General features: G+C 41.2%; 1 protein-coding gene across 1 annotated transcript in view; it reads right to left on the bottom strand.

Annotated features, from left to right (window-relative positions):
* ZNF449 (zinc finger protein 449) overlaps positions 1 to 12,180 on the bottom strand; it is a 14,437-nt gene extending 2,257 nt beyond the window's left edge. The window contains exons 1-3 of the mRNA XM_012664951.1: positions 12,141 to 12,180; positions 9,547 to 10,000; positions 7,618 to 7,822 (exon numbers count right to left, since the gene is read on the bottom strand). Coding sequence (XP_012520405.1) covers positions 7,618 to 7,822; positions 9,547 to 9,900 — 559 coding nt within the window. The 5' untranslated portion in view covers positions 9,901 to 10,000; positions 12,141 to 12,180. The remainder of the gene's footprint in view (positions 1 to 7,617; positions 7,823 to 9,546; positions 10,001 to 12,140) is intronic.
* Between the last annotated feature and the right edge of the window lie 226 nt (positions 12,181 to 12,406).

The following is a 12,406-nucleotide window of genomic DNA, read 5'->3' as shown; positions in this document are numbered from 1 at the left end:
TTTGGATTTCAAAGCTAAGAGTGAAATAAAAGGGCAATACAGAACATGTCAAATAAAACTGGAGGTCATGGATCAAAGGGAAGCTGCTGTGAAATTAAAGAGGGAGCAAACTGAAACTTGGAAGAGCAGAGAGTAGCAGAGGCTTAGGTGTAAAACAGTGATTTAAAATCTAGATGTAGGGAGGAATACTTCCAGCATGATACCATGAAGATCTCTGCAGACCCACTTCTCAGTGAAGCTGGTAAGAATTTGTAAAAAATGAAAAACCAAGCAAAGTCTCTTGAAACAGTCCTAAGGGCATATGGCAAACAAAGAAACATCTACATAAGAAAATCTACTAAAATTCAGTAAGAACAGCGAGAGTCTGAAGCAGTTGAATCCAAACTGTTTCCTTTATCCCCTCTCCTACCTCTTCTGCACACTGATAGGGCCAAGAGCCCAGGATACTCTCTCCCCTCAGCTCCCATTCAGACATCTTTTAGGAATCTCATTATATGCATGTTGGTGTACTTATTGGTGCCTCACTTTTCTCTGAGGCTCCATTCAATTTTTCTTCATTCTTTTTTTCCCCTCTGTTCTTCTGATAGCATAATCTCTATTGATCTGGCTTCAAGTTCACTAATTCTTTCTTCTGACAGCTTGAATCTACTGTTGAACCACTCCAGTGACTTTTCCATTTCCATTATTATGCTTTCAACTCCACAATTTCCATTTGATTTTTTTTTGTAATTTCCATCTCTTTATTGATACTCTCTACTTAATGTGATATTGTCATAACTTCCTTGACTTCTTTAACAATGGCTTTCTCTAGTTCTTGGAACATATTCATAGTGGCTACTTTGAAGTCTTTGTTCAATCTGATATCTAGTCACTCTCATAAGCAGATTCTGTTGCCTGTTTTTTTTTCCCCAATTTATGGATCACACTTTCCTGTTCACATGTATGTCTCACAAATTTTTGTTAGAAACTCAACATTTTAGATAATAAATTGTAGCAACTCTGTGTCATCCCCCCAAGGGCTTTTTATTGTTATTTGCTTGGTTTTTTTGTTGTTGTTTAGTAAATGGTTGGATAATTTTAGTAAAATCTATTCCACCCGGCAAAGTTAAGCATTGTTAAGCAGTGCACCCCAGGAGGACGAATATCAGATTAACATTGCTTAACAACGTTACCCTGGAATGACAGTTGTTTTTCAGGGCAAAAGAAAAATATTTAAAGAAATAATGGTCAAAACTCTCCAAATATATTTTTAAAAACATTAAGCTACACACTTAGGAAGCTCAATGAATTCCAAGTAAAATAAGCACAAGAAATTGATAGACATATCATAGTAAAGACTCTAAAAGCTACATAAAAGTATAAAGCCTTGAAAGACAGCAAGAGAAAAATGACTCATCACTTATAAGTGTGTTCTTATAAGATTAAAACTGAGTTGTCATCAGAAACAATGGAGTAGAGGCTAGAAGGCAGTGGAATAACATATTCAAAGTGCTCAAAGAGAAATGAAAACTGTCAACCATGAATCTTATGTATAGCAATCTTGAAAAATAAGAACAAAGTTGGGGCTCTCACACTTTCAGATTTCAAAACTCACTACAAAGCAATGATAATCAGGATAGTGTGGTACTTCCATAAGAACACACATATAGATCAATGGAATAGAAATGAGAGTCCAGCAATAAATGCATATACCTGTGGTCAACCGGTTTTTGACAAGGGTCTCAAGGACATTAAATGTGAAAAGAATAGCCTTTTCAACAAATCATGCTGAACACCTGGATGTCCGCATGAGAAAAAAGAATATTATTTGGACCCCTACCTCACACTCTATTAAAATTAATTTAAAATGGATCAAAGTCTTAAATGTAAGAATTAAAACTATAAAACTCTTAGATGAAAACATAGGAGTAAATTTTTGTGACCTTGGATTAGGCAATCAGTTTCTTACATATGACATCAAAAGCATAAATAACAAAAGACAAAACAGTTAAATTTGACTTCTTTGAAATTAAAAAAAGTCTTTTGTGCTGCAAAGAACACTGTGAAAATGAAAAGACAGCTTAAAGAATGGGAAAAAATATTTGCAAATTATATATCCAATAGGTGACTTTTATCTAGAATACACAGTTGACCCTTGAACAACATAGGTTTGAACTGTGTGGATCCACTTATACATGGATTGTCTTCCCTCACCCTCCACCACCCCTGAGACAGCAAGACCAACCTCTCCTCCACTTCCTACTCCTCCTAACCCTATTCAATATGAAGATGATGAGGATGAAGGCCTTTATGCTGATCCACTTCCACTTAATGAATAGTAAATATAGTTGCCTTCCTTATGACAGTCCCCACACCCTGGATGCAGAGAACATGTGCTTGAAATTGAGCTTCTTCATGAATGTCAACTTAATGCACTTCTTATATGTGTACCACACCCCACCCCAATCCTGTTGTCCTGAGTAACATTTGGATACTTCTGGACACCAATTTGTATTTTGCAACTGTATTCTCAAAACCTATGTCAGCTAAAGACACTTCCCATTCACCTTTGATCCATCTCCTTCCTTTCAGACCTCGGTTCCCATCCTCTACTCTTATATATTGAATAAAATATCACTACTAATGCTGAATGAAATGGACACTTATTTAAAAGGTTTCCACAGATGTTAGTCCTATTTCCACCTGCCAACATGGTGAGAACAACTACGGCTCTTGCATAGCAAAGATAAGTGAAGGTGAGCAGAAGTTGGCACTCATGTGTTGTGGTCGGAGGATAAACTGGTACAATAATTTTGAAGGACAATTTGATAATATCTATTAACATTTTAAATGCCCATTAACTAACTGATCCTACTTCTAGAAATTTATCCTATCAACACCTGCATATACGTGTGCTCACAGCATGTTTTTTAGCTTGCCTCTGTGGCTTCTGGGTCAATGTTGAATGGCAGTAAGAAAGCAGGCCCTAATGTCTACTTCTGTTAGGCGGCTCTTCATCCTCAATGTAAGCTATCTGCAAGGCTACTATTACCACCAGATGAGTGGTTGTGCAGTAACAAGAAGAAACATCAACTGTTGGTCAATTGGTTAAAAAAGACAGGACCTAAACTCTACTTCTATGAGCTCCAATTTGTTTTAGCTCCCACGTGAGTGAGAAATGCAAAGAAATGATAAATTTTTGAGGTGATAGATATGCTAATTACCTTGATTTGATCATTACACGGTGTATATACATATTGAAATATCACTCTGGATCCCATACGTATGTACAATTATTACATGTCAACTAAAAATGAAAGAGAACAAAAAGAAGGGCCCTACAAAGATGGAAAATAAAGCCTGTTACCTTAAATTTAATTATGTCTTCTGTTTTTGAGACTATAGTCTAGAACATTGGTTTTTCCAGTGACAATTCGTGTTGCCCAGGATGTTAAACTCATCTCCTGGCTATAGCCAAGAGATCCATCATGGGTATATTCTATTTGACCAAATTAAGTGAAGAATTTACTTAAGAAAAATTCGCTGAAGAAAATGAACAAAAAGAGATTAGTTTTTCATCTAAAAAACTGAAGTAAAAAGTAAAAGGCCAGTAGGTCCAGAGAAGCATAGGGTACATATTTGTTTTAAAATATGCTCCCAAATTCTTTGATATTCTTCCCTTTGAGAGGTGGAACTTTATCTTCCTTCCCTTAAGTGTGCGATGGACTTAATGACTCTCTTGTAATGAATGGTAGAAGTGGTGGTGTGTGACTAGGTTATCGAAGACATTGTGTCATGCTCCTTGCTTTCTCGTGGATCCTTTGCTCTGGTGGAAGCCTGGTGTCGTGAGGACACTCAGGCAGCCTATGGAGAAGTTCCATTGCCAAGGAACTGAGGCTTCCTGCCAGCCCCGGCTGACCTCTTGATAGCAATTATGAGAGAGACTCTGAGCCATAAACACCTAGTAAACCCCTCCCAAATTACTGACTCTCAGAAACTGTGAAATGATAAATACTTATTCCTTTAAGCAGATAAGTTTTGGGGACAATTTATTATGCAGCAATAGCTATCCAACACAAAGAGGGGAAAATCAACTGGAGGTTAACAAAGAAGGTATTTCACTGATGAATGTTCCCCCCCATCCTATACTCAGGAATGGCTTTATTAAGCCCCATTAGCAAAGACTGTGCCATACAGGATCTACTATGCCAAGAAATATCACTATTATAGTTGGGGGTTAGATATTAGTTTATGGTAAATTATTTGGTGTAATAGGATAATCTGAAGAAATTTAAGTTACAGGAATCTTCTGATGCTTTCTAAGTAGCATTCATTTGCCCTATATTTTACTTTAAATTTTCATCTTTCTCATAGCCTCATCACCAAAAAGATGTGATCTTTGACATTTCACATACATTCCAAGTGAAACCTCATCAACTGAAATGAAAAATCCAAAGCTTTAACAATTGAAAATATGTTCTAATTTTGGTATACTAATTTTGAACTCCACATTTTCAAAGATAAGCACAATATATTTTATATTTTTAGCACCAGTGCCTCCTTGCCTCTTTCTTTTTGACTCCAGACATTCTAATATTATTGCCTATCTCTAGCATCTAGAGTGTCTGGCATGAATTCAACTAAGGGATATTTTTAAGCTTATGTCTTCCTTAGATCACTTTGCATTTTTCACTTAAGTTCTTTTTTATTTTGCAACAAATGTGTGTGTTTTCAGTTATATTAAATGAATATTGTTAAATAAAAAAATATATATACACAATTCATAGATACCCAACAATCTAATTTTTTGCTGACAGGAAATATATTCCAAACTTTAATATAAAATCAATTGACTTCTTCCATTACTTTTAAATTTCTTCTCCACTCAGCTGACATTTTGTGCTCTCTACTCAGTCTACAATAGAATATACTTCACATAATAATACATCAATGATATTTTCCTTTTTAAAAAAACAGTAACATTTAAGTAACCTTTAAATAATGGAGCAATAAGCTTGTATCATTTTGCAAAGCATATTATATCACTTAAAGCAGAGATGAGAACAGGATAATTTCCTCTCCTCTAAATTTGTAATTTTTACTTGATTAATTAATTAATTCTATCTATCCTTTGTTAAATACATTTAATTTCCATGTGATTTAGAGAGTAAAATATTAACACCAAGATTAATATTGCTACTATGTGATCTTTGTACCTGCAATGTTGATAAAAGGAGCAAATTAACATGGGGAATCAGGATGCATAAGCAGAAATATTAAAATTAAAATATTACTAGCTAAGTTTTACCACTTGTTCCAGGCACATATACATAAATACAGATTTTTTTAGAATTTCTCAACAGAGCATGAAATGTAGGTAATATAAAGATATTGGGACCTAACTGACAATATCACATAGTTCTGTGTTGACCACAATATGTAAACATGTACTCGTGGGTTTTTCCTCTTTGTCACCTTTATTTAAAAATATGCTGGAGACCTATAAAAACCTCAAATTCCACATGTTCAAATCTAAATTCACCTTGACCCACCAAATCTGATCCTTGTCTTATGTTCTCCATGTCAGTGAATAACATTACCATCTACCCAGTTCAATGGCCAGAAACCTGGATTCCATCCTTAACCCTTTCTTCTCCATCACACTGACACCCAATCACCGAGCCCTACATTTCACACCTGCTAAGTATCTTTTGAATCAGTTCTTTTCACTCCATCATCACCAATATGCTCCTGCTTTAGAACATCCACCCCTCTCACCTGGATGATGGCAACAACCTACCAAATGGTGTCCCTGCTTCCAGTCACACCCACTCCAAGAGTAGCCACAGTGATCTCCTAAAATGTAAATCTGTGTGTGTCATTCTGATACTCTGGAACCTTGAATGGTTCCCCACTGCCCTGATAATCAAGTGTGACTTCTCCATGAGGCTGAAAGTTCCTCATGACCCAGGACCCTCCTTCTCTCTTCAGCCTCTTTTATTGCCACTCCCACCCCTCTGTTCCTCTCCACCCCTTGCACTGTGGTAGGAGGTCTTCTCTCTCCCTCCTGGCCTTTGCAAATGCTGTCCCTTCTGCCCCCAGCCCTCTGCTCTCCCCACCTGCACCCCTCCACAGGTCCACTCCAATCCACCCTGTAGGTTTTAATTCAGATGCCCCTTCCTCCTGATGTCTTCCCTCTCAGCCAAAGGCTGGTTAGGTGGCCCTCCTCTATGCTCCCCTAGCATCCTACTCCCTCCAACACACCCTTTACAATCCCATTTTCATCACACACAGCAGCATTCCCCAATCTTTTTGGCACCAGGGACTAGTTTCATGGAAGATAATTTTTCCAAGGACGGTGGGGGTTGGGGGGAGAGGGATGGCAAGCGATGAGGAGTGACTGTAAATACAGATGAAGCTTTGCTTGCTAGCCCACCGCTCACCTCCTGCTGCATGGCCAGGCTTCTAACAGGCCATGGACCGATATCGGTCCACCGCCCAGGGGTTGGGGACCACAGAGATACAGGACACAATGACATAATCTGAATCATCCACCGGACTGTAAGCTCCAGGATGGCCAGCGCTGCCTTTCTGTCTCGTGTGCTACTGAATCCCCAGGGTCTGGCACAGTGCCTGGCTCTTCACAGGTACTCGTATGTATCGGCTGAATGAATAAATTCTAAGATGTGGAAAGAAACATAGTTGCTAAGCCCTTGCACTATATTAGCTATTGATGGATCAAACATTTATATTTTATAACTTGGACAGTTCTCAACTTATTTTCATTTCTTATGTCTCTTTTATGGTTTCAGTAATTAATAGTCTCTTCAAAGTGCCAACATGTTGAAACTGTGCCTGAGGGAGTCAGGGGAGAGGTTTCTGGACACTTCTAGGCCAATGATTTAATGATGGGGGTTGGGGCAGGGAGCATTGGTAACAATGCATGAAAACCCTAAGGGGGAATAAAACAGAGGAGCCCTGGGGCTACGTGGTCCTGCTGCCTTTCTCCACTTGGACTTTCTCCTTCTAGAACTAACTCCTGTGGTATCTGGGCCAGTGATACTCAAACTTCAGTGTGTCTAGCACTCACCTGGAAAGCTTGTTAAATATGCAGCCCAGGCATTTCTGCTGCAGATGGTCTGCTTACTACACTTTGAGAAACACTGTACTAGGTTTTGATTTAATGAAGTAGATATTTCCTTTATACCGTGGAAAAAAATAAACTCTCTTAAAGGAGCTGAAGAGAGTATATTACTAAAATATCAAGTTTGAATGAGGCTCTTATGTCATAAAAGCAACTGAAGAGGACACGAAAGTGACCTCTGGACCCATAACATCACAGATCCCATTGATTAAATTTTACCAGGAAAAATCAGCCCTAATCCAGAGTATACAAATGCCTACGGTTTTCCTATGTAACATTCTCAGTCAAAAGCTTCCTTAGAAGGATCATCAGTTTAAGGGGTTCCTAATCCTATTCTATCCAAAGTGCTTTGTTTCCTGCCATTCCCAGAGAGATTTCCTCCCCTTCCTCTTTATCTGAGTAGTCCATTTCCATTGCATAATTGATGCTTCTAACCCAAACCAAACCCTTGAGCTCTCAAAACAGAAACAAAAGAAAGAAAACCCTTGCCTTACCAGGGTCCAGAAAGGGCTGGCATTCTGCAGCAGCACCATAGTTCAGCTCCTGCGGCCCTGCCTGTGGGATCCACGTCTCTGCCACTGGGGTCTCTTGGGCTGGTCCCATTACCTGGAGTGCAGGTGACTCTAGGTGCATGTTTGGTGGTATGTGTGCTGTTCCCACTGGTGCCAGTTCTTCCAAGAGCATGTCATGCATATTGACCTGGGGAAAATGCCAGAACTCATCACTCTAAAGTCTAGACCAGCACTATCCAGTAGAATTGTAAAGGCAGCCATGCATGTAATTTTAAATTTTCTAGTGCCCATATGAATAAAATTTAAAAAGGTCAATATTAATAGTATGTATTACTTAATCCAATGCAAGCTATCAGGATTTCAATGTGTAATCAATATAAACAATTATTAGTAAGATAGTTCACCTGCTTTTTTTCACATCAAGTCTTTTGCATGTGGTGTGTGTTTTACACTTACATCAAATCTCAATTTGCACTGGCCACATTTCAAGTGCTCAAGAGCCACACATGGCTAGTAGCTACTAGGCAGGACACATCTAGACCACATGAAGATAAGATCTTATATAGTAAAGAAAAGCAAGAAGACAGAGAAAGGAAGAGAAATCACCAACCCATGGTCTCTAGGGAGGCAGGAAACTTTGGAAGCTACCTGTCCTGAAGCTAACAGCTCCTGCAGAGCACCTCCACACACAAGATCGGACTGTCCTGATGCCCATCTGGAAGCTCTTGCTCCTTTGCCCTAGACACACTGCCTTCTGCTCAGCCATGGCACTCCCCAAGCAGAGGTTTCACGTGGTGGTTCTGAACAGTGGGCAGTGCCACCATCCCTACCTGGAGTTTTGGATATGCTGGCAGGTGGTAGCTATCAGAATTTAGTGGGGCACACTTCATAATGCAGAATTGTTCCAGATCCCTACTGTGGAATGTCCCCTTCAAGTATTTATGTAGGTAAAACGAACCTGTCAAGAATCCCACCCTTTTCGTCAGATAAATACAAAATGATTTTTTTTTTAAATCTGGGATTTTTTTCCTTTTTTTTTATGTCAGAATATTATGGGGGTACAAGAGATAAATATAAAATGTTTTTGCATATTTTAGCATGACTTGAATTTTCTAGGAATGCACTACTGGGAAAATCAAAGGACGACTATAATGCTTACTGTTCAGATTTACCAAGATTCATATATCACTTTGGAAAATCACATGACGATCAGCAACACTGCTCACAGTACTTGAATTGTCTGTGATCAGTACTTGATCAGTCTGAATTTCCGGCTGTCGCATTGTAGCGACTCTGAGCAAAGATGCAGGTATCTGACAACTTCATGATATTTAGTCAAGTCCAAACATGTATATGCAGAAATGCATATTAGTTTATAACAAACTATGTTCCTTTTCCTTTATATCTCTCCTAGACTCTACTTGACCCAGAGTTGGCAAACTTTTTCTGTAAAGAGCCAATAATAAATATTCTTGGCTTTGTGGGCCACATTCATTTTTAGTTCTCCTTCTTCCTCTTTTTTAAAAAAATAACCCTTTAACAAGGTAAAAACCACTATAAGCTCACAGGGTATATAAAATCAGGCCACGGCCAGATTAGGCCTGTGGGCCATAGAGCACTATAGTGATGCTTTCGTTTGATGTATGCAGGTAGGTTATGTTATCTTTGAATTTCATTTAAGAATAGTACCGGGGACATCACACACCATTTGTTATAGAAGGGGGAATTGCATCTGACAGGCATAGAAGCAACTGACCCATGAGCTGTTTCCAGCAGAGGAGAAAAATGAAAGGGGCTGTGGGGAAATCCTAGGGCTGGGGAACCACACAGAGACGAAATGTCTGGTCTAGTCCTAGCTGCCTCGGCTATTTCCTTTGGGCTAATTACAAAGATCCTGAACTCTTATCTTACCTGTTGCTCTGGTATTTCAAGTTCTCTCTGTAAGTCTTCTATCAGTGACACAGCTCTTTCTCTATTCTCTGGGCAGTGTTCCCTCACCCAGGTCTCTATCTCCGTGGGCAGGATGGTTAGGAATTGCTCCAATACCAGCAGCTCCAGGATTTGTTCCTTAGAGCGCAGCTTTGGCTTCAGCCATTGACAGCAAAGTTCCCAGAGTTTGTTGAAAGCCTCATGTGGTCCGGCTGCTTCTCTGTACTGGAACTGCCTGAAGCGCTGACGGAAGACTTCACAGTCAGTATCATACTCTTGAAACACGGAGCCCTGATTCAAGGAGGCCTGGATTGCACAACCCAGGGCCACAGCCATCGCCCTCTTCCAGCAGTTTACAGTTTATCTAGAGCCTGATGTCTCAGATTCTAATTTGTTTCTCTCTGAAATCGTCAGGGGTCAGGGGAGGTACCTACAGCTGAAGATAGAAAAACATGAGAAAGAAGAAACAACAGTGGTTACAAGAGGTCATATTTACCACCCTTAACTACCTTAAGTTTCACCAAAGCCCTAAAGCAGCAGTTAGTAATCTTTTGGGTAGATTTGAGAATCTGATGAAAGCTACAGACTCACTTCCTAGAAAAATACACATACACATCCAATTCTGCATCCAGTTTCAAAAGCTTACAAAATCTCAAACCTCATCCATGGACCCTCTAGAACTGTGCTGTCCAATATGGTAGCCACGTGACACTTTAAGTTTAGCCAAAAATAAAAATTTAGTTTCTCAGTCATAGTTGTGAAATTTCTAATGCTCAATAGACATCACTGCAGAAAGTTGTATTGGGCAGCTCTGCTCTAGAATTCCATGGTCCCAGGCTAAGAACACTTACTTTAAATGAACCCCTATAAATCTGTTGGCATTTACCCCACTCCCAGTTTAACACCAACTGTCCTGTGTTTCTGAATACATATAGGTCTCAAAAGAAACAGAACAGGAGTATTAACAATATTTTTGAATAACTCTTAAAGCTTTAAGTATCCCTAAATAGCCTTCAATCAAAGTGAACTTAGTGTCATGCTTTGCAAGAGCAGCAACTCATCAATCTTTCATTCGTCTCCATTCAAGGCATGTGTAATTCAGCCAACATCACTAAGACCCTCAACCTGCCATAGCATTCCTAGTGGCTCTCCTATGAGAAAAATACACTGCAATAGGGGGACCATTAGGAATTTGCTCTGCATTCCTAAATAAGGATATTTCTCGAGTTCACACTATGGGCCAGGTACTCTTCTAAGCATCCTACATATATTAGTTCATTTAACCCTCACCCAAGGTTAGGAGCTTGGTACCTGTATTATCCCCTGGATACAAATGCAGGAACTGAGGTTTTGAGGCTTACGGGGACTGAAGAACTTTTCCAAAGTTACATGGTATATGTCAGAGGAAAATGGTGATGAGGTTAAAACTGCCATTCTCCTGCGATTTGAATGTCTAAAAACATCAAATTGTTTTTAGTGTAATCACTGAGAAGTGGCCACATACACGTCTCCATGGGTTTCAAGACCTGTACCTGCCCCTGTGCCGTAGGTTCTCTCTCTCTGGATTTTCTGAGACAGCTCCGGTAGCTATGCTCTTCTCTGGAGGTGATTCAAGGAAAAAAATACTCATAACTCTCTTCCGACCCAGTCAACCAAAATCAACACTCTGCCCCCATTTCACCCTTTACCATGATGGTAGCCTGACTTTAGAGGCAGACTGATGGAGGTGTGATAACCTATTAGCTCTGTGACCCTGACACACAGTGCTCCTATCTGTTATGTGAGGATAATCATAGCATCTATTTCCTTAAATGTTCTGTGTGGATCCAATTGCATAGAAAGCGAATAGTAGCGTGCCTGGCACAGAAGAAGCACTCAATTAAAGTTTATTGCTTGTCAAGACTCATTCCTAGGAAGCTTCTATTTCCCAGAGTCTAGGCACCTAACCATTGCTGGAGGACATCCAGGAACTGTGCTGTTTTTGGCTGTGGACCCACCCATTAATCCGCTCCAGCCTCACAGCTGGCCAATCCTCCCCTGACTGACCCAAAACCTTCCACCACGTCTACCAGGGAATTGACCCTCTGGGTTTCCTCTAATCGGCCCTTCCCAGTGAAAAGTTCACTTCACTGTGGGACTAGTGCTTTCTTCCCAAACCTCCCTGTAGTGAATCCGCCCCCACAGGGCCTATGAGTAAAGCGATGTATGAAAAGAGGGCACTTGGGGAAGAGCAAGAGTGACACGTCCCTGAAAAGTCTAAAAGCTGGTTTAAAATCGGATGCTGGTGTCCCGGGAGTGGACCCCTAGCGCTCCTGGGCAACGACGTCCCTCCGCCCAGAGGGGCGCTCTCAGCCCTAGAGAACTCCCAGGAAGGCCCGGTCGAGTCGCAAGGAGCGGCGGCGAGGACCCTAGCCGGATAGGGGCCCGCCGCCCATCGCTCCTCCCGGTGTCCACCGCCCGGGACACAGCTGGAACCAGCCAGCTCGCGTGGCCAGGCTGGCAAAAGGAGCCCCGCTACCCGCGACCGCGCCCGCGCCCCAGGGACAGCCACGCCCTCTGGCCGCTCCGGGACTCACCGCCTCAGCGCCCACGGCTCTCCCAAGCTCACCGGCAACTACCCACGGCGCAGGCGCGGGGCTGCGCAGCCGACTACAACTCCCAGCAGGCCGCACGCCGCCCGCCGCGCTGTGCGCCCACAAGGATGCTGACGTGGGAGGGGCTAGGACTCTTTCTGGCTTCCAACCAGCCTCAAGCCGCTTTGGAGATGTTCCCATTTCCGGTCTAAGCGCTTCTTGGTCCCAGGGTGTTGGGTGGGGCGAACCCGGGTCATGGTCCAAGTGAG

Source organism: Propithecus coquereli, unplaced genomic scaffold, assembly GCF_000956105.1.
Source record: "Propithecus coquereli isolate 6110/MARCELLA unplaced genomic scaffold, Pcoq_1.0 Scaffold943, whole genome shotgun sequence".
Classification (NCBI taxonomy): Eukaryota; Metazoa; Chordata; class Mammalia; order Primates; family Indriidae; genus Propithecus; species Propithecus coquereli.
Note: the sequence above shows the minus strand (reverse complement) of the source record. Positions and strands in the feature narration are given on the sequence as shown.